At 44.1% G+C, this 22,021-nt stretch overlaps 1 protein-coding gene across 1 annotated transcript in view; it reads left to right on the plus strand.

Moving 5' to 3' along the window:
- Positions 1-22,021, plus strand: part of LOC130195015 (neural-cadherin-like) — a 76,400-nt gene that overhangs the window by 45,930 nt on the left and 8,449 nt on the right. Inside the window, exons 16-30 of the mRNA XM_056416245.1 lie at positions 691-834; positions 2,263-2,546; positions 3,026-4,634; positions 5,386-5,479; positions 6,285-6,469; positions 7,298-7,527; positions 8,003-8,280; positions 10,270-10,484; positions 12,079-12,206; positions 12,373-12,500; positions 14,784-14,907; positions 15,895-16,078; positions 16,363-16,529; positions 18,864-19,128; positions 19,758-19,941. Of these exons, the coding sequence (XP_056272220.1) occupies positions 691-834; positions 2,263-2,546; positions 3,026-4,634; positions 5,386-5,479; positions 6,285-6,469; positions 7,298-7,527; positions 8,003-8,280; positions 10,270-10,484; positions 12,079-12,206; positions 12,373-12,500; positions 14,784-14,907; positions 15,895-16,078; positions 16,363-16,529; positions 18,864-19,128; positions 19,758-19,941 (4,219 nt within the window). The remainder of the gene's footprint in view (positions 1-690; positions 835-2,262; positions 2,547-3,025; positions 4,635-5,385; positions 5,480-6,284; positions 6,470-7,297; positions 7,528-8,002; positions 8,281-10,269; positions 10,485-12,078; positions 12,207-12,372; positions 12,501-14,783; positions 14,908-15,894; positions 16,079-16,362; positions 16,530-18,863; positions 19,129-19,757; positions 19,942-22,021) is intronic.

Genomic DNA, 22,021 nt, shown 5'->3' on the forward strand with positions numbered 1-22,021 from the left:
AGAGTTGCAAGGGCTGCTGAGCATCTGCAATAAGCCCGAGCTGTGTCTTGGGCTTCGCAGCTCCCACCTCCATACGGGCTCATCTGCTCTGCAAACATTACCTGTCTCGCCGCATCACCTCAGGGAGACATCAAGAGGAGGGAAATGTAAAAACACCACTATCATCTCTCACTGCAGCAGCTCCAAATGAACATGTCACCCATGTATATAGTTTGAGGGGATAATTTACTCTTTCTAACTAAAGAAATAAACAGCGTAATGAAGCGGGCACCGACAAGACACAAACACTTGTCATCTTATAAATATTTAACCTTCCCAGTAGAGAGGTTCTTTATCTACACTCTGCAAAAAAAAGCAGCTTGTTGAAGAAGTTTAGCCCCATTACTGTTATTATTTCTGTTTATAACAGTTACCATAATAACACAATATACTCTTGAAAACATTAATAATGCATGTAATTTAAAGTACATATTTAAAAGTAATGTTTTTTACTGATTCCCGTGTCAATGAGGCACTGTGCGTTTGGATAAGTGCTTCTTCCCCACTAAACAGTGACAATAAATTGTAGACTCAATAAACAGATGGGGGAGAAAATAAACATGTGTGTGTGTGTGTGTGTGTTTGTGTGCGTGTGCATGCGCGTGTGCGTGCTATGCCTCTTATTCTTCTGCCATTTTGTCATTCTTGCAGACACAGCGTATGTGAGGGTTTTCATCAGCGACGTCAACGACAACAAACCGGGCTTTGCTCAGCGACTGTATGAAGTCGGTGTCGACGAGAATGCCGACGTGGGCCTGGCTGTTGTCACCGTTAGTGCTAATGACGAGGATGAAGGTATGCATGATGAGGCAGCAGACTGAGGAGGTCCCTGGGAGATTTCACCGGTGCCACTTCCTAGAATTAAAGGTTAAGGAAGCCAGCCAACCAGATTCTATATAAAAGTTTTTCGTGTAACACTTAGAATCCTCAGAAGTTTCTAAATTGCTCTTTCTTTATTTCTCCCTCTCTCTTGAAATAAGCGGTAGGCAGTAAGTATTGTGGCAGTCTGTCAGTCAATTTTCCAGCGGGGGGTTGTGTGCCAGACACACACCTTTGTGCAAAATAGCCTGCATTTAAAGCAGAAAGCAGAAAGCGACCCTTTGGGCAATCTTTTCCAATCCGGCCTGAGCTCTGATGAAATCGTGCCGTGTGCTTGATTTAGCCGTTTGAGTCCTTGGTAATGCACTGTTGCACATATGTTCCAAAAAGAGTGACACGCTCCCACACAGTAGGTGGGCGGAATTTAACCAATAAAGCAGTTGCTCATCCTCCGTACAGCAGTCGCATAAGATCCCTTTATCAGCCATGTTTAGGTCCGTTAATCAAGTATTTATGGCGGGCGGGGGCGCAGCTCAGACTGGGCTGCAGCACTAATGATGAATAGCTGTGGAATAACACCAAACCCAACATTAAAGTTGCAATACTGTTGCACTTGCGTCTGAGAGGCTACGCTCAATCTGTCTTGTTTAAAGAACCAACACCCTGGGCTTGACTGTTGTACGCCTGCCAGATCCCAGTGGGAGGCAGGGAGCACTTTGTCAGCTGGGTTGTGTTAATAGTACAGATTAGTGTATTTACATGGGATTGAAGCTACTTTAAACCAACAGGATGATTGAAAACGAAGACTGTTCATTCCAGGAGATTATCTTATCTATTGCAATGTTAAACCGGTAGACTGGATGGTCTCCATGGAGACACAGTAGATAAGTTCAGATATTGACTTACTCTTTACTAAACTACCCCCCCCCCCCACCCACCCACCCACCGTTTCTCGGGCCTCATAATCATTCCCAAGAGGGCCCTATCAAAGTGCATTACTGTACGATGCTCTTTACACTCACACTGCTCCCTTTTACTTTTTTCGGCAGTCTTTTTTTAATTAGTATCTGATTAAAGCCGAGGAGACGATGTACAACGTTACCATTTAATTAAGTAATCAAAACAAGAAAGGGATACATGAAAAGCTACTAATGCTTGGGTCTTGGAGGAAATGAGGTGTGATACTTTTGTGGTTACGCAGTTCTCTTATTGCTCGAATAATAGTGCTCTCGCTTAAAAATTAAAGGGACAGTACTGAATTATTCAGCAGCGACCTACTGTAACGCCTTTTACCATCTTAAAATGTTGCTCCACTTAAGTTTCACCTTCATATTTCGGTTACCTTATTAGCAGGATGCAGTGATTTCACATTCCCAGTCGTGCATTTTGTAATTCCTCCCTCAGGAGCCAATTCCAAGCTGCGCTACCAGATTACATCCGGCAACAAAGGTGGCGTTTTCGACATCGAGCCCGAGGTGGGGACGATCTTCATTGCGCAACCACTGGACTACGAGCAGCAGAAGAGATACAAGCTGCTCGTCCTCGCCTCCGACGGGAAGTGGGAGGACTATGCGGCAGTGGTGGTTACTGTGGTTAACAAGAACGACGAGGCACCCGTGTTCTCCATGAATGAGTATTATGGATCCATCACAGAGGAGCTTGATGGCTCACCTGTGTTCGTGCTACAGGTGAGCGGCTGAGTTGATTACTGCTAAGAGGTTTTTACGCTACGGCCTCTTGTTCATCAATCTCTTCAATCAATAGTTCTGTATTTATCTTGACAGTTTCTCAAAGTGTAGCTGTATGTGGCAGCTGAGTATTGCTTCGAATAATTTGTTATCCCAGTGTTTATACACTACTGGATTTTGAAATATTCTAGAATTATCATTCCATTAAGTTAGAGAGACAGTCGTGAGGGATCTTGCATGAGGATGTGACCAGTAAGGCTGTCAGACCCATCCCGAGGCCAGTTGCAAGACACGTGACCAGAGCTCACTGCATTCATTTAGGTGGTCAGGAAAAAGTGCAAACACTTAAATTGGCCGTCCAAAAAAAAAGCCAAGAAGTCCTGACTGACGGCCGAAAAGATATCAGAGGAAGCAGTAATGTGGGTTTGACCGGATTAATGAGCCTCCGTTTTCCTCAGAAGTTGTCTTTGTCTCGGCAGGTGACGGCTACTGACCCAGACAAAGATGCAGACCAGGGCGCCATACGGTATTCCATTCATGGCCAGGGGGCCGAGTCACATTTCATGATCAACGACATCACGGGGGAAATGTATGCCCAGCGCACCATGGACCGAGAGGAGCGTGCTGTCTGGCGTTTTGTTGTCATGGCAACGGACGAAGAGGGCGAAGGACTCACTGGCTTTACGGACGTTATCATTAACGTGTGGGACATCAATGACAATGCCCCCGTCTTCACGTGTGCACCTGATCATTGCCACAGCAGCGTGGCGGAGAACTCGCCTCCCGGGACATTCGTTGTGGAAATGACGGCGGTCGACCTCGACGATGCCGCCGTCGGTCAGAACGCGATCCTCACATACTGGATTACAGAGAATGTGCACAGGGCAAACAACGAAGACCTTTTCACGATTGACTCCAGCACCGGCACTGTGTCCGTGGCAGCCGAGGGTCTCGACCGAGAGTTCGCCGACACCCACCGGCTGGTAGTGGAGGCCCGGGACGGCGGGGGTATGATAGGCACGGCTACGGCCACTGTATCCGTGACAGACATCAACGACCACGTGCCCAAGTTCAGAAAGGACCGCTGTGGCGCTCGTGTGCCTGAGAGCGCGAATGAAGACGCTCCGATCCTGGAGTTGAGCGCCGTGGACCCTGACGCAGGCACGTATGGCCAGCTGGCCTTCAGCGTGGTGGCAGGAGACGCGGAGCAACGCTTCTACATGGTGAGCCACAGACTGGGGCAGACGGGCACTCTGAGACTGAAGAAGAAGCTGGATTTTGAGAAGCCAGCGGAGCAGCGGTTCAACCTCACCATCAAGGTGGAGGACTCTGACTTCTCCAGCCTCGTCCACTGTCAAGTTCTGGTCGAGGATGTGAACGACAATGCTCCGGTGTTCGCCCCGAGCTCCCATCGGCTCGCCCCTTTGCCCGAGGACGTACCAGTAGGAACCAGCATCATTCAAGTGGTGGCCAGCGACTCTGACTCGGGACTGAACGGAGACATCTTGTACAGCATTTCCCCTCAATCTGACCCACGTGGACATTTTACAGTCAGCCGAGCCGGCGCGGTCACAGTTGCTTGGCCGCTGGATAGGGAGACGGTGGCGAGCTATGATGTGGTTGTCATAGCGACAGATCGGGGTACCCCGGCACTGACCGGCAGTGTCACGGTCCACTTGCCGCTGCTCGACATGAATGACAACGGGCCAGAGCTGGAGACCGCCTACACGCCTGTGCTGTGGGAGAACAGTCCAGCGCCTCAAGTGGTCTGGCTCAACCGGACCTCCACTCTGCTCCACGTCGTGGACAGAGACTCCTCGGAGCACGGGCCGCCGTTTTCTCTCTCCCTGCCCTCACTCTACTCCATCCACTTCCACCTGCAGGACCACGGGAACGGCTCCGCCACGCTCACTGCCCTGCGGAGATTCGACAGGGAAAGGCAGAGCGAGTTCCACCTGCCGGTGATTATGATTGACGGCGGCGATCCGCCAATGACAGCCACTAACACTCTTACTATCACCATTGGCGACCAGAATGATAACGCCCATCAGCCAGGAGAGAAGGATGTCTATGTGCATACCCGCAAGGGTGAGTTGCCGGCTTCCCCTCATGTCATTTCTCTTCGCCCCTTGCTTTCGCCACACAGCTTTTCACTGCAGGCACATATTTGACTGAAGAGGGGAAACTGAGGCTACAGTCGAATGGTAACGTTTTCATTCCCATACCTGCTCGGTGTCATCTGGAATTCATAATTGCACTCTTGCTTTTACCTTTTACATTCCAGCAGTGTTTTGTTATGGTAATATCGGTGTCAAATCCTTTCTCAAGCCCTCTGCACGTCCCTCCCTGAACGCCAACCCGATGCCTGAAGCTCATCTGAGCACCGCATTATGATGAGAATCATCATTGTTCTTTTTTGTAGGTTCTGTTTTTACCATCCAGGTAAGATGGTTCGACATGTTGGCTTGTTCATGTTTTGATCGCACACTACATGGCAGTTTTGGTAATAGTGGAAAACAGGACTCATACAGGCTGCCATTGTTTACCCAGCTCTGGTACTCTGGCACTGGTTGATAATAACATAATCCATACAGAGATAGCCGTGCTTCCTTAAACTCCAAGCTCTCTGAAGTGGAGCACCGAGAGCGTATTCATTCCAGCGGTGGGGCTCCACAGTTATGAGCATAATAAGTAGAAAAAGAACACAAGAATGCAAGATAAGGAGAAGAGAGGGACGACAAGATAAGTGTCCACATCAGCAGATTCTGTCCAGACTGAATCAATGTGTGCATGTGTGCCTGTGTGTGTGTGTGTGTGTGTGTGTGTTTACCTTGAACAGGAAGGATAGCAAATGCGTCACTGGGGAAGGTATATGCCCCAGATCCTGATGACTGGGACAACAAGACCTACACTCTGGAGACAAGCGCTGCTAAGTAAGAGCTCTCTGTTCAATGCATATCATTATTTTCTCTGAAAACATGCTGATCTCCAAATGTGCAGCACAAGTACAAGTGCGAAAGCAAAACAGTACGAGAAGAACTGGCAACATTGGAGAATTTGAAATATATAGAGGATGTGGACTCAGCGTTGAGGCTGTATTTCTGTATCCAGACTCCTTCAAGATATCACTTGGCCTGAAACATGCCGAACAGGTACTTCTCCTAATCTTGAATCCAATTCCGAGGCATCTAATATGAGCGCGACACTTTCCAAAAGGGACTTTAATGGCAACCGTCCACAGTGATTGCCGTTCTTGAAAATGCAATCAGATTCAAACAAACTATCCGGGTCCACCTGTATGTCGTTGCCGAGATTAAACAGACCGTGCAAACGCTGTTTGACTCCATCGGGTTCCTTGGGCAGCTATTCACACCCTCAAGATCAGATAAGAAATACCAATTGCATATTTGTTTTATTCATATAACAAATTCTGACAGTCACCATGACAACTCTGAAGCTCTTTTGGAAACAAAGAATGTATTTTGCTTTCTTTCTTTCTTTCTTCTTCTTGGCCATTCTTTCCTTTTCAGTTTTCAGTTTTTTTCTCAACATGAATTTGCATTAACGTCCTGCTTGAGTAAAAGCAGGGTACCCTGACCAATTCTCTACTTGTCTGTCTGCCATCTGTCAGGTACTCTTCCTCTGAACAAGAGCTCAGAAGCCACTTGTCTCCTTTTCCTCTCTCATGTTTCTCTGAAGCCGGCCTCTTCTACTTAACAGCTCCTCTGCTTTCCTCAGATACTTCAGTCTGAACCAGAGCTCAGGAGAGATGACCATCAAGCCCAACACTCCAGCTGGCAGCTACTGGCTGAGGGTCGGCGTGTCTGATGGGGTGTGGCCCGACGTGATCTCAGGGGTCAGAGTTCATGTCAGGGAGCTGGAGGAAAAGTCCATCTTGTCGTCCGCCTCGCTGCGTCTGACCGGTAATGTTAGCGAAAACACCGATTTACCTCATGGCGTAACACCATATTGTCTATAACAGCTTTTCAGTTGCATTCCCACTCTCAATCCTCCTCCACAAAATAGAGAGCTGGTTCTTTGTTGCCGTTGTTGCTTTGTTGCTTTTTCAGGCTGATGTTGGCATCTGCCACAGTCGTGAATAAATTGCTACTTTTCATTGACTGATTATCAGGTTGTCAATCCAGTTAACGGCAAAATAATAGGCTGTCAGTCGACATTTTAACACTTGCATTATTTAACAGTTCTGAGCATTGTAAAGCAACTCTTCACACTGCTTGCTGCTAATAGTTTCCTTCTTCGTCCTATTCTTTCCACCCTGAAGTTTATGTTAGAGTGTTCATTTTTCTGTCAGTCTCTCAGAGCAAATGGGTGTTGTAAAGGTCAATTTGGAAGTGTCAGGTAAAGTCCTTGACATTTAAAAAGCCATTCGGCAGCTATTATGGATGCCTCTGACTCCAAGTCATTATCATTTCTGGACATTAAAGATGACGACTAACATTCTACAGATATTATTGGAAGGTGGCACCACACATGTGATTGATTTCCCTGTCATTATAATATTTTGTACACGGCAGCTCTGCAAGACCCTGACTTTATCTCAGTGAAGAAATCAACAATTTTTGCTTGACTGCATCACGACTTAATATTCTTATGGATGATTCGGTGAGGAAATGGATCAATAGCCGGAGATGTTAGGCAACTTATTGTGTCTATGGAATAAGCTCAGTAGGCTTTGATCAACTCCGTAGTTGTCATCGACGAGTCAGTAGTTCTCTCTTTGTCTCCTGAAGGCATAACAGCGAGAGAATTTATCGACTCTCACGTCGAGGGGAAGAGTCGGCTGGAGACGTTCTGGGACTTCCTGTCTGAAACCTTGTCTGTCAGAAAGGGGTGCGTCAACATTTTCAGCATAGCAGACAGGGAGGAGAGAACCGTGGACATCCATTTCTATGTGCTCACCGATACCGGCTACCTGCGCCCGGAGAAGCTGCATTCTGTCCTCACCGCACATAAAAAGAAGGTATATATATATATATACACCATCGTGTCTGATAGAGATCAATGCTCATATATCAAGTGATACACTTTGGAGCTTGAGTGGGAGAGATAACGGGGATTTTTATCTGCCCTTTTATTTTCACACCAACTTCCTGTTCGTTTACCGGCTGGCACTGTCATGTCTCTTTGTCTCTCCCATTCAATTCTTCTCTTTGTCTTCTCTCCTTTTTGTGTGGAATGGGCATAATTAAATTCCTCAGTCATTTCTAATTTGACGTCTGACAAAAAAAAAACATAAAAGTTATAGAATAATCAAAGCATTTATGTAGATCGGGCCCGATCATTGTTTGTGAAGTCCTTTAACCCTCCACGCGTATATCACCGTGTGCTCACCCACGTTGGAGATACACATCCTCGTATCTTCACTGACAATTATTGTAATTGCCGTGTTTGTTTCCCACACCTCCTCCTTCCTTCCCTTCTCTGGCTCTGCGCAGCTGCAGTCGCTGCTGCGTGCCAATGTGAGCCAAGTGCAGGTAGACGAGTGTGTGCGCACCGACTGCAAGACCACCGGCGGCTGCTCCACGCAGCTCAGCATCGCTGACACGCCCACCCTGGTAGACTCAGGCGCCTTATCCCTGGTGTCAGTGAAGGTGACGCCCTCGGCTGTGTGTGGCTGCGCTGCCAGGGAAACGACCCACCTGCCCTGCTTCTCTTACCCCATTAGCCCCTGCCTTAACGGGGGGACGTGCGTGGACACCCAGAGTGGATACAGGTGAGCGGCATGTCTGCAGGCATTCATGGAGACTGGAGTTGGAAGCTGCACTCAAACGATAGGAAACAGGAATGGGAGATTCCTGATGCGCTGCACTGTTCTCTCTAGTCCTGTCAGGCTTAGTGTAAGAGTGGCATCTTGCTGACAATGGGACCAGAATTACTGACAGCCCTCTTGTGAGAAAAATCTCCTTCACCTGCAACTTGACCGAACTTACTTGAGCTGCTCCTCTGAATATAGAGCAGCAGGTTTTTTCAAAAGGCTTTGGGCTGTTTGGAATAAAGCAATGTGCATGTATGTGAATACCAACCTTTTACATTGAACTCTTAGTCTATCCTGGCCATACATTAGGCCTGATATTGAAAATGTTAAATTCTGGCATGCTGTGTTTTGCAGAACTTGACAGTAAATAATGAACATAGCTTTTGTTTCAAGTTCATTAACCATCAATTTGAATATTAAACCTATTAACCCTAAATATGTGTAAATGTGTGTAGTCAATATAAAGGCCTTCAACTTCAAGTGAAGAAACAGCATGCAGTTCATTTCATGCACATTCTAATACCCAGATTAAATAAATATAGGGCAAGAGGATTAGTACTCTGGCCCCCCTCTATGCTCACAACTTCTCAAAATCTCCTTTAATGCCATTTACATGCACACATGCACGTTCACGTCCACAGAAATCTCTTTTTTAAATCTTTTATCTTTTAAATTGTCTACTGCAGCTAATCTGGACAACTGCTGCGAGATGCCCTTGTTCATAAGGAAGACTATCTCCCCATATGTGCTATATGTGCCCCGCATATGCACTACAACCATACAGAATCCAATTTGTGCCTCTTATCCTCTGTCGAAGGAGCTTAACAGGCAACCTCAGATGGCAGCTGATCATATAGCGTCAGAAGTGAGAAAAACATGGCCTGCACTTCTTGATTTGGATTGGCATTTCCCTCATGAGTCACAGGAAAGAGAGGTGAAGGAGTGAGGCGCTGCGCACGCCATGTGCATATGTATGCGTCGGGCTACACTCCGTCTAAGCCGTCCCTTTCGCTGCGTCTGTGGATCAGTATTCCTGACATGTGTTGCTCCGCTGCAGAATAAACAGTGATGGAGAGAAATAGCCCCGAACAGCCTCAGTACACACAGGCTTCCTCAGACACTGCATGGAAATAGATGGCTATGACATTATCAGCAAAGCCAGCTTTTCTACATGCCTACATTTATAGGAGATAGCAGAGATCAATATTTTTATTTTTTTATTATCACTCTATGTATCTCTTCCTTTATGGTATTTTCGGATTGGTTATTAAAAATGTACCATACAGTCTCACACACAAACACGCTGAAAATAGGCATGAAAAAAACATTTCATTCCCAGTTTGTGCTGGAGCAGTGATCCCTAACACTCAAGCTCTAATCAAAGTAGATAAGTACTAGAAGAGGCAATTGCACAGATATCAACCAAAGCGTGTAATACCTTACGAATGAGAAGAGGGGGGGGCGGGTGGGGATAAGTGAGAAAAAGTCCAGGAAATCAGTGATGGCACGGTGCATAGAAAAGAGAGAGGAATATAATTAATTATCTCCTAACAAAGAAGATGTGATGTGCCGAGCAGGAGCGTTCTCTAGAGGGTTCGACCCGGGCAGCTGAGATAGATGAAGAAAAGACTGGAGTAATGTTGTGTTCGTAGCTAATTGATTTAATGCAGAGCTGAATATTCAGGGCTTTGTTTTTCTAATGCAGACAGTTGATTGATGAGCGCACTTCTTTAGCCGTCGTCAAAGCCCCTTCCTGTGTGAAACAACACGACTGTCACGTCCACCGCAAGAAAAGTCGCCGCGCTCAGATCCGGAGATCGGACCGTGTGAAGATTTCACCGACCACAAAACATGAACGACACTGATTGTTTCTTTCCCCGTCTTTCGCATTGATTTTCCTCACCGTTCTTTTCTTTTTTCTCTCTCTCTCTCCTCTCGGTGCTACAGGTGCCACTGCCCCCCGCAGCTCGAGGGGCCAGAATGTCAGCAGACGAGGCTTAGTTTCCTTGGCAACGGCTATGCCTGGTTTCCCCCCATAAGGCCGTGCTTTGATAGCCATCTTTCACTGGAGTTCATGACGGAGAGAGACGATGGACTGCTACTGTACGCGGGCCCGTCGGCCACTCTGCTGCCCGGGGACAGCGAGGACTACATGGCTATAGGTAAACACTAAGTGCGGGTAATTAGACGCCTGCCAACGGACCTGTGGGCCATTACTGCACTGCAATTTTAAACTTAATATTCTGTGTTTAATGACTTAGCGGAAGGTAATCAGATACATGAGCCAAATTCTGTCCGTTAGTGTCCTGCTGAGGAATATGAGAACTCACTCTACCGAGTTATACAGTAAGTGCTTAATGTGCTGCTGTACAGAAAACCCAGTTTGACTGTTTAATGTGAATGTAAAACGTTGTTTTGTGCCACGTGCAATCGTCCACAACACATCGGCTCCTCAAAAGGCCTCGAGGCTGGGAGATATTCAGTGTCTGTAGCACATCGGCAAGGTTTAATCTGGCTGATGCAAAGACTGGTGAAGGGCAGTACAGACCCTAACCCAACGTACATTGTAATGACTTGCATTACTTATTGGTTCTATCGGCCGTGGTAAATATACAATATAGCCGAAGTAATACATTTTACACAGCATTAATACACCGCTGCATGTTGTTGAAGTTACTGGTAAAGGATAACGATATTATGATGTTGTTATAAAATATGATGGCAACCATCTTAAATCATGTATTTTGGGCTTTACTGGACTTATGAAGGGGCTCAGTTGCAGTTGCACACACACAATCACCCACTTATACAAAATTATTTAGTTTGCATTTTTCTGTCACCATAATTATTTTCTTTCTAAAGTAAGGCCAACTTTAACGCTTGGTTCATCCAAATTAGAAATATTGATCTTTTTGTTTCTACCAATAACATGAAGGTTAACTCCGTTCCATTTGATCACATTTTAACATCTCATTGCAGAAACAACACCAACGTAAATGAATAATTCACAGGGCTCCTTGTGAACAATCATTTGTGCGAACCGACCCTTTAATTCAATTGTATCTCTTATTTTGGAATTATGTGCCACTATTTTCCATCACCTTCTTCCTGGAGAGCAGGTGTTAGCAGGTGTTATTTTGTGTTGTCATTCTCTTCTGTTGTTCATCGTGTATGTTTTCTCTGAGGTGAGTAACTCTCATACGTCCCTTGGGCCTAATATGAAATAGGCATTTGCATCTTGCCTTTTTCTTCCTTCTTTCCAATACATTTCATCACAGTTTCTTTTGTGACCTTGTCGGTATACATTTGGTCAGAAGCTCTTTTTCTACACATCTCTAAGAGCCTTTAAATGCCTCCACGCAACTCACCGCTGCAGCCGGAGGCTTTATGTTTTGGGGTTATTCGTGCAATCATCGTGAACGTGATATCTCTGGAACGCCTGGAAGGAATTTCTACAAATTCGGCAGGAAGGTCCACTTAAAAGACTTCACAACGATGAATTGGATTTTAATCGTCAAAGGTCAAGGTCACCCTGTCCTCCCGTGCATTCCATCCTCATGAACGGGATATCTCAGGAATGCCTTCAGGGACATTCATTACATGTGGCACAAACATCCACTTGGACCGATTGGTTGTCAAAGCTAAAGGTCAATCTGGAAGTGATGACATTTAGGACAGACATGGATGTAAACTGCATCTTGACTGGTTGGCGGAGGCAAACAACTTCTGTTGATTCTGAACTTTCTGTTTCCTCAGAATTGATTGGCGGGACACCGAGTCTGAAAATTAATCACGGTTCTGGGACCCTGGTCCTCCAGTTGACAAATAACGTCGGGGTGACTGACAGACGTTGGCATCGCCTTGATGTGAAGAGCAACAGTAAAGTAAGAGAAGAAAAAAATCTTTACATGTTGTTCTCTCTTCCTCCGTAAGTAAAGAGATGTCAGAATAAAATATGTGCTGTAATTTGTGGAGAGGCTGGCTGCCGTGTGCTCACACATCCATATTTGCTGCAGCGATGACCTCTCTCCACTCTCTCTCAATTTAAAGGAAGTGCGCTTCACTCTCGATCGATGTTCCAGTGCAATTATCATGGAGACAGAAGGCGTGGACTCATGGGCAGTGACAGAGGACCGCTCATCCTGTGAAATCCGCGGGGTCACACCCAACCGAGACAAGTAAGAGCAATGATTAAATGTCCCGAGTCTGACCAACACAATACCAACCGGACGCTGCTCTTTCTCTAAAGGGAGACAATAAGTACTCAATTACGGGATAAATAATTATTCCATGACATATATATGATTATGTAGACATGAATAAATAAATGTGGCTGCGCTTGTTTGTGTTTATGGTGGAAGTAGCCAACGATTTTAAATACTCCAGAGGTCCTTCTGGGGATATTCTGTGGTTGCAATCTGTTAATCTTCTAAGGTCTTGTTCCCTTCACTGTATTTTTTATTTTATTTTCAATCTTAAAGGATGCTTAGCCCATGGGGAAAGTGTCTCAGCACCACATGTCCCCATGGGGATAATCCGACGCCGAGTGCAGCATTAGTATTCACAGAGGCAGCAGTTTGCAAGGTGGTAAAAAGGAAGAATTAAGAATAAGGTCAATGTTTTTCTATAGTTACGTATACAGCTTGTCCTGAATATAAAGGATGTTCCGGTAAAGGCTTCAGTGACATAATTGTGTTGGTTTTGAGCAGAACTTACTTGGTAGCATTTGTAATACTTGTGTATAACTAACATACATTTACAGAACATCACCCACATAGTTGTAGCTGAGAATTGTTTATTTGGTACTGAAAGTGTAGTAAGCCTAGAGTAGCAGACAAAAAGATTACATTTAATTAGGTCCTAATGATTATTTGCATCATTGATTAATTCATTGATTTGTTTTCTGATTACCTGATTAATAGTTTAGTTCATAAAATGTAAATAACACAGTGACACAATGTTCCTCCCTCCCGATGTGGCGTGTTCAGCTGTTGGCGGAACACAGGCCCAAACTCAAAGATATCCCGTTTAATATATTGAACAGACAAAGCAGCACATCCTCAAATATAAGGAGCTGAGGGCAGATAATGTTTAGTATTTTTTCAAATACATGCATATACATTTTTTTTTCACTATTTAATTTATCGATTTATTGTTTGAGCTAAAAGGGATGTAACTAAAGCCAGTTGGAGCCTCTTCATCGTTCCCTGATGTTCCCTATAAGTAACATTTCAACAGCTAATGTTCTCTTAACATCACTCTTTCACGTAAAAAGAATAATGTTCCTATCTCTGATATATTTTACAAACACACACAGTCTTTTAGATCGTGTTCAATAAATAGTGTCTAAAAAGGTGTTTGTGCATGCATGAAATCATTTTATGAAATCTAATCAGATAGCGAGTCAGACTGTTTCAGGCTCACTGCGTTCAATATCTCTCTGGAGGGAAGAAACTGTTGCTGAAATCCTCAGATATAATTCTTAAAATGTTAATTAGTCTTTCTGGCTGTGTTCTGCACTCGGTTACAAGTGAGTTTGTTTCCCCCCAGAGTCGCTTGGGAAGGCACATGTGATCATTGTTGTTTTAAGCTTTGAATGTGTGACGTTTATTATTTACCATCAGGATGTTGCCACTATTCATTTTTAATAACTTACACACTCTGATTGCTGTATTTGAGTTTCAACTTCTTAACCCTTGTGTTGCCTTAGGGTCATTTTGACCCGAATCAATATTACACCCTCCCCCCGCTTTAGGATTAATTTGACCCCATTCAATGTTTAATGTCGGTGTTCTTTCGGTAGTCAACAAACAAACATAAAGTGCCTCACACTTAAACTTGGAAAACAATATTAATTCTAATAATTTTCTGGAGGTTTTAATTGCTGGCGTCAAATTGAACCCAAAGGGTAAAATATGTTAGTAAATATAAAGGTAACAGGAGGGTGAAACATTGAATCGGGTCAAAATGACCCAAAGGCGGGGGGAGGGTGTAATATTGATTCGGGTCAAAATGACCCTAAGGCAACACAAGGGTTAAGTGACACAATAGATATGTCATAAAAAAGTGAATGTGCTAGTTAACAAGCCAAATTTAGCATTCAAAAATATTCTTTTTTTCTTATTCGTGCGAGAGATGCTCTGCTGGATCACTTTGTGTTTGCATCGTTTCGGTCAGATGTAATTTACCCGTTGTGCTTTTACTTTCACAATAATGGGAAGAGAACGAGAATAAGATATCATATTTATTGTCGGAGAGCAGTAGAGTGATGACAGCCTCAGCAGGAAAAGAATGAAACCATGAATTTGAGCATTGACAGCTCATATGGTGCGTTCCTCTTCTACTGCTTCCATTCGGTGTTTGAGGTGTGTTTTGAATTTTAACCTTGAGAATGTATACTGGCTTTTCCTTTGCGTCTCCTCTGTGTACTTTGCATATTGAGAGTCGCTTTTCTTTCCCAGGTATCTGAATGGAAGTCAAATATTGCAGCTTGGAGGGGTCAACAATAACATATCCTATGAATACCCACAGCTGCAGCACAAACATTTCACTGGATGCTTAAGGAACCTCCTTGTGGACAGCAAGGTACTGAGTGGAAGGGGCGGGGTTTATCGAATACACACATCGCCGCGATAGATGGAAAAGGACTTCCTGTAAACATACGCTGCCGCTGGAGGCTCAGCGTTTTATTTCTATACCTTTTATTGTGCTGTGTATATGTCAACACAGTTGCTTATAACAAATAAAAAAGAGCACCTGAATCAGTGGACACATGGAGAAGAAAGCGCGCACACATTCTCGCGCACGCACACGAGACAGGGACCTTCTATACAAAGTGTAAAGATACAGAAGTCACCAAAATATATACTATATATGTCTCAAATGCAAATTCATCACTGAGCAGCAGTACAGTACCTGTCAATATTATGTTATTATGCATTACATTATTGGATTATTAATAATTAAACTAAAGCTGTTAACAAATGCCTTGAACTAAGAAGTACCGTATCTCTCTCTGAGACGTTGTGGAACAGAGAGCATTGCACAATGAAAATACAACAAACAGCCGTGTTGTAAGTCAAGGACACTTCTTTTGTAACCTGATGCACTAAAAGGCTTCACACACTCCTGTGTGTGCTGCTCCAACCAATCACCTCGTTTCATGCTGCTACACACACTGTGTCACAAGAATCCCTTTCTGAAGGGCATTGCATGATGAATTTATGACAACGTCACATTATTTTGGTTATTTTTCAATAATACTATCTGTTTGATGTATAGTTCTTCTTTTACATTTTTTATATTTACATTTGTGTAGTAGGTGTTTATTTAGGTTACATCTCTTATTTTGTTCATCTTTATGTTAATGGGACACTTCAATTTCCCTGCGTATAATCTATTAGATAAATCAAGATATAATGTATAAATGAACAGTCAGCAATCAATTCGCAATATTTAACGCCGAGATAAAATTGTATTTCTCAGTCAGCAATCACTTTTGAACTGTAATTGTAAAGACAGCAACATCCACCCAAGTCTTCCTCCTCTTCATCCGTGTCTTCTTGTATCCAGCTGTATGACCTTGGGTCCCCGGCTGAATCCTCCAACACCGTGGCCGGCTGCTCTCTTATTGATGACCACTGCAACAGCATGGAGCGACTGTCCTCCTGCGGCAAGAGGGGGCGCTGTCTTGGCGAGTGGGGCCCTTCCAGCTGCCTGTGTGAACCGGGCTTCACCGGGCCTCAGTGTGACCAAGGTAAGCACGTGAAATGTGCTTTCAGTTGACCGTGGTGTTTTAAGGAAAGGAGAAGTGAGATCTCGGTGGAGTTTGGGACTTTAAGCCTCACAAAGTGGACAAATCCAAAAAGGATGTGGGAAATTCTCTAAAGAGTCGCTGTGCTGCAGCGGGAAGATAACGTTGCCTATATAAAGTGCTTTTTACAGAACAGCCCCCCCCTCTCTCTTGCTGTGATATCCTCAATTATTTCTCCTCTGACAGCTGAATTAATTGAACACGCCTTGTGTGTTTTCGGTGACAAGCGGCTCCAGAGTTCTCCTTCGACGGCCGGAGTCACATGCAGTTCCAGCTCTTGTGGTCGTTGCCCGCGCGGGAGATGAGGGTCCAGGTCGGGGTTCGGACGCACGCCACGGTCGGTGTCATCCTCGGCCTGCTGTCCCAGAAACAGAATGAATACCTACGTTTAGAGGTGAGTCACAACTGGTCACTCCTCTCCACCTTGACAGGCCTGATTGTCTTCTCTGTGGGCCTCAAGATGAGAATGAGGGCCCAGACAATGATTGCTGCAAATACTTGTCAAGCTGAGAGTGAGTAATATCAGGGTTGGAGACATATGCGTGGATACCGAGGGGGCCGGGTGATTGACATATGTATGTTCTCAACAAGGTCTTTCAGTGAGGGAAGAATGCTGCTATTTAAGAAATTAGTTCTTTGTTCAAGGTTATTTCTGTGCGTTTCAAATCACAATTTAATTTCGCAAGAAGGCAACTGCGGGCGCTGTAATTTAAGGGCAGGATGCCCTGAAGTGAAGGTCAGAGCCCCTTGCTCTGGACTTGAGTCTTTCTGACACAGCTTTGCTTCTGCACGCACGCCGCCACGACTGGTGTGGAGTGGTGCTCACGCCGAGAGCTTCTCTCCGGGAGACAAGTCCACCTCACTTTGCCAAAACCTCCGTACGAGCACGCCTCTCCCGCCTGACACATCCCTGAGTGGAGATGAAGCCGGGGCTTTCATCGAGACGTTTTTGTCTCATTGACTGGCAGGCCGAGTGCAAACAGCACCTGGAAATAAATGGCTCTGTTAGGTCTGTCACTTTGGGCTAACTCACAGGTCAGCTGTGTCCAGTGAGCCTGTCTCCGTCGTGCTGTATTCCACACCACTGGTCTGTCTTTGACAACATCTTGTCTTGTGCGTGTTACTTGTTCGACAGCATTGTTTAAATCAAAGACCTCACCTCTTGTTCCTCTTTGGATCTTTGAACTTCACGAGGAAAAACAATGTTGTCCTCTCCCCTCGCTGCAGTCGCACAGTGACAGACATCGGGAGAGGCTGCAGCCTCCGCTGTGTGCCGGCTGGAAGCTTCTCTGTGAAGCCCTCTCTGGAGTTGAATTGGTGAGCTGTATAAAAAAACATCTGATGTCTGTCTGAGACATTTTCAGCCTGGTTCTCTCAAAGCTCTTAGAAACACTTGAGCTCAAGTCTGGTGTATTTTCCGACAACAAGCCCTAATTTAAAGGGCTGTCTCTCTACCCCTTTTCTCTTAAGGGTAGATGTGGGATAGAGTGCACACTGAATAAATAACCACACTTTCGCACAAAGGTTATCGAAGGCTAGCTCGGTATAAACAACATGCCGCTCTCCAAGGAGTATGGTGTCTCATCTAATGCAGTGTGTGAAGGAGTTTTTGGGGGAGCGACGCCTGCGTCAAAGACCAGTGACCCTTTAAAAGAGTAAAGCTCTAAAATCACCGGCTTTTTTTCTTTTTATTAAATGTGACTTGAGTTTTTTATAGTTCCGCAGAAACTCGGACTTGAACATTTTTTGCTTAATGGTGATGCAGAAAGTTTATATAATATATCAGATTTTCCTGAGTATTGATTGAGTCCTTTGTCCTTTGCTCATTTTCTGTTGTGGACTTGAGGGCAGAATGAGCCAGCGGGGGGAGCAACGTCAGCTTTTACTCTAAGTGTATGTATATGTGTGTGTGTGTGTGTGTCCAGTGGGAGAGAGAAGCATTTGAAATGCCCATGTGTGTGTGTGAGTGTGTGTGTGTCCAGTGGGAGAGAGAAGCATTTGAAATGCTCATGCTGAGGGAGCAATAGTTAATGCAGGCTGGGCTGAATGTGAATTATCTTGCCCCACTGTTTCCAATTAAGCTTTGGACATGTACAAGCTGCAGTTATGGGAGCCCCTCATTGGTTCGGTCCATTGTGTTCGCTCATCCTTAACTGCTGAAGATAATTGTTGTTTCTTGTATACCTTCCCTTCGGGATCCCTCCGGCTTCCGCCATGCAGCAACGTTTCTCGGCAGCTCTGCAAAGCATCATCCCTGCAAAATTACCGAATTCATTTTCACCACTGAAATGTTCATGCCATTTTTATTCCTGGCAGGTTCACCACGGAGAGTCTGTTCTCGCTGGTTGAATAACACACTTCTTGTTTGGCCCAACCTTTGCGTTCACCGTGGGAGCTGGCCTACTTCTTATGATGTTGTTATGCTCGCGACCTGTTTTTACCCATCAGCACAGCACAATCTGGCAGCAGTCCAGGTCTGTCTGTTTAGAATTTGTGTCGTCCCATTTTACATTTTTATTCACACAACTATTTCAAGCCTTGAAATCCTGATCAATGACAAACCAGACCAGCTTGTTTTGGTTTCAGCAATGCAAACGTCTTCCACATGCACGAGTCAATCTGGACTCCATCCATAACACATAACGCGTCTGTATTATTTCTCGCTTCTTCTGGTTTAATGTTTGAATGCCTGCATTTCAAATCAGCAAATCCCCACTGTGCATCTCAGGTTATTCAGGGTCTGCTTGCTGTTTTCTACAACCTCGGCGATGGAGACTACAACCTCACGCTGCCCTACCACCGCCTCGGCGATGGGGAGTGGCACGAGGTGGAGCTGGATCGGTACGGCAGAGAGTTCACGCTGCGACTGGACGGAGGTGGAGGACGCCGAGAGGTCACGGCCTCACTTGGTCGGAGTCAGGAGATCATTATTGACCCCTCCGTGGTGATGCTCGGAAACTCTTTTCCCTCGGGACACAACCAAAGCTTCCTCGGTAGGCGGATGTGTGTATCGGGTTTAAATGCGTGAACGAATTACGTTGAGCGTAAGAATCATTTGGTGTGTTGTATGAATCAACCGGGTCATTTGTGAATTCATGAATTAATTGGCCAACACATACTGAAAGGCGTAGTCACAGTTAACGTGTGTACCTCTTCAAATTAACGGGCACATACATAATTCAGTGTTCATCTCGCCGCTCACTGGCGCTTCTACGTTTCTCAAACTAATCCAAAGGTGTTTGAGCCCTTTCTTCTGAGCGGATGAGAGAAAGGGAATCCGTGGGACTGATCTGTATTTAAAGGATGTGTTCGCGCCTCATGCTTCCCACAGACTGAGCCAACTACTCAGCAGGGAAAATATCCTGCAAAAAAAAGAAGAGAAAAGTCCATGCTGACAGCTTAGCCTCCGGCTGTTTGTGTGTTTGCATGCGTGCAACTGTGTCAGGGAGTCTGCTTCTGTGTGCCAATGCGAGTGTGACTGTGTGTTTGAGTACCAGGGTGTAAATGCGTGTCCATAAAAGATTTTGCCGGAGGACTGGTGTCTTTGAGTGTCTTTTGGTATTGTAAACACAGTTGTTCTTTTTTCTTCTTCTCTCTTCTTCCTTTTTCCTCCTCCCACCAGGTTGTTTGCGAGATGTGAGGTTTAACGGCCGCTCCATCCCTCTGGGGCGGGAGCCGCCCACAGAGGGGCTTCAGGTGGTCACGTCGCAGGGCGTCTCTGTCGGCTGCTTTTCAGAAGCCTGCAGGAAACATCACTGCTCCCCCCCCTTGGTCTGCGTGGACCTCTGGAGACACTACGAGTGCAGGTGCTGTAAATAAATACGGAATAAATAACCCGGGGTGTTAACGACACCGTACAGTTTGCGGGCACGTTCTGTACACAATTGCACACGCACACCCCGAGCCCAGACCTGCATACCACAACCTTGCTTATAATAAAATTACTAACGCCAGCACTTAACTTGCATATTTTGCAAAAAATAAATGACAAGAGCCACACAGTCGCACAGTATAGATTTCCTACAGCAAGAAGATAGAATTGTATAACCTTTTGGGAAGGAACTTTAAATGTCAAGTAACTTATTAACAATATTTACATGTGGTTGAATGCTATTTGTTATCATTTGTCTGGTTTAAACTAGTTGGCTGGGAATTGGCATTTATATGTTCGAGTTTTCAAAGGAACATTATGCCCCCACCCCCCCGGAAAGAAAAGAGCCAGAGAAGGCAACTCATCTGTGACCAGATTGCAGGTGCATTGGCACAGAAATACAATTAAGTCAAGAGAATCAGCCTGGAAAATTAATTAAATAAACTATGTTACAAAGACAGACAGATCTAAAGAATAAAGAAATACTGACATATATAACAACAGGAAATTGGGTAACACTTTATAATAACTGCACACACACACATTTTATAATATTTAATTTACAAATCATTTATAATGTGTGGAACAACGCTTTATAAATGGTGAATTAAGTGTGTACTCATACTTAATTAATGCTTCATAGCGTGTAGTTATAAAGTATTACCAGAAATTATTTATTTTGTTGTCGTTTTTTCAAAAAGGGTTTATAAGCTCTAACTAATGACTTTATTAATGTTTAATAAATCCTTTACTAATCTTCTATTGTTTTTAGATATTTTATAATGCATCCTTTCTTCTGGTGCTTTATCCTCATCTATCACACTGATTTAAATCCATATATTAACAGTTTATTAATGGGTTGTCTTATTATTAGGGCTGTCAATCGATTAAAAAAAATTAACTAATTAATCGCACATGTTGAAATTGCGATTAATTAATCGCGATGTCGCAGCTTAAAAAATCTTTCTTTTCTTTTAAAGACAAAACACACTGTTTTTCAAGAGGCTCCCTACATACATACAGTAGCAGCGATTTATTTAATGATGATATATGATAAATTGTCAAAACATCAAACATCAGAAAAAAAAAAAAAAAAAAACCCCCCCATTGGTTGGTTCTGTCATAACTGACACTGAACACAGCAGAACCAGTGGGTTTAACTGACATTCACATATGTCGTCGTTAACCCTCTGGAGGGGGGCATTTTTTACAACATTTTACAAAATAATTTAAATTCACGTAATTAAATTTCGTGACACACCACCCCCCCGTGTTATACATCAAACATTCCAGAACAATCTCAGCTCAAAAATAAAATGTCATTGTCCTCGACTGTGTCTTCTTCTCTGACTGACATGACTGCTAAAGCGACTGTGACCCTTGAGTGTGAATTGTGAGGTGGTTGTTTTTTGGTTGTTTTTTTGTTTTTGATTGAACGATTTGTGAAAGGCGTTTGTTCCGCGTTCTTTCCGCCTCTTCCGCGCTGCGTCACCTCGACACCGCGTTATCAGAGTCAGAGGGAGGGCTGGAGGAGGACGGATGGAGGAAACAGAGGAACCTGACTTGATTTCTCCAACCGTTTTTCGGTTGAATTTTTTTTGAAAATAACAATTGTTAAAAAACAAATAGTGTCAAACCGTTAAAAAAAACTTAAAAAAATAAAAAAAAAAAAAAAAAAAATAAAAAAAAATTTAATAGCGTTTTAATTGTTTTAATATTAACATCGCTTAACGAATCGCTAAGATAAATTACCCTACTTATTATACATTATGTTATTATCTATTACTTATTCTATTTATTTATAAATATTTTACAATCATTAACAACAACTAACATAGTTCCTATTTTAAAGCTCATTATTATTCTAGTTAAATATCTTATTCATAACATTTCAATCACAAGCTCCAATCAAAACCCAATAATCCAATAAAATAATAACATCATCATCAAAACAAATGAAAAACAACAAGTCATCACTACCTCACTAAAAATGTCAATGTAAATGTATAACGCGG

This window comes from Pseudoliparis swirei, chromosome 6 (genome assembly GCF_029220125.1).
Source record: "Pseudoliparis swirei isolate HS2019 ecotype Mariana Trench chromosome 6, NWPU_hadal_v1, whole genome shotgun sequence".
NCBI classification, from domain to species: domain Eukaryota; kingdom Metazoa; phylum Chordata; class Actinopteri; order Perciformes; family Liparidae; genus Pseudoliparis; species Pseudoliparis swirei.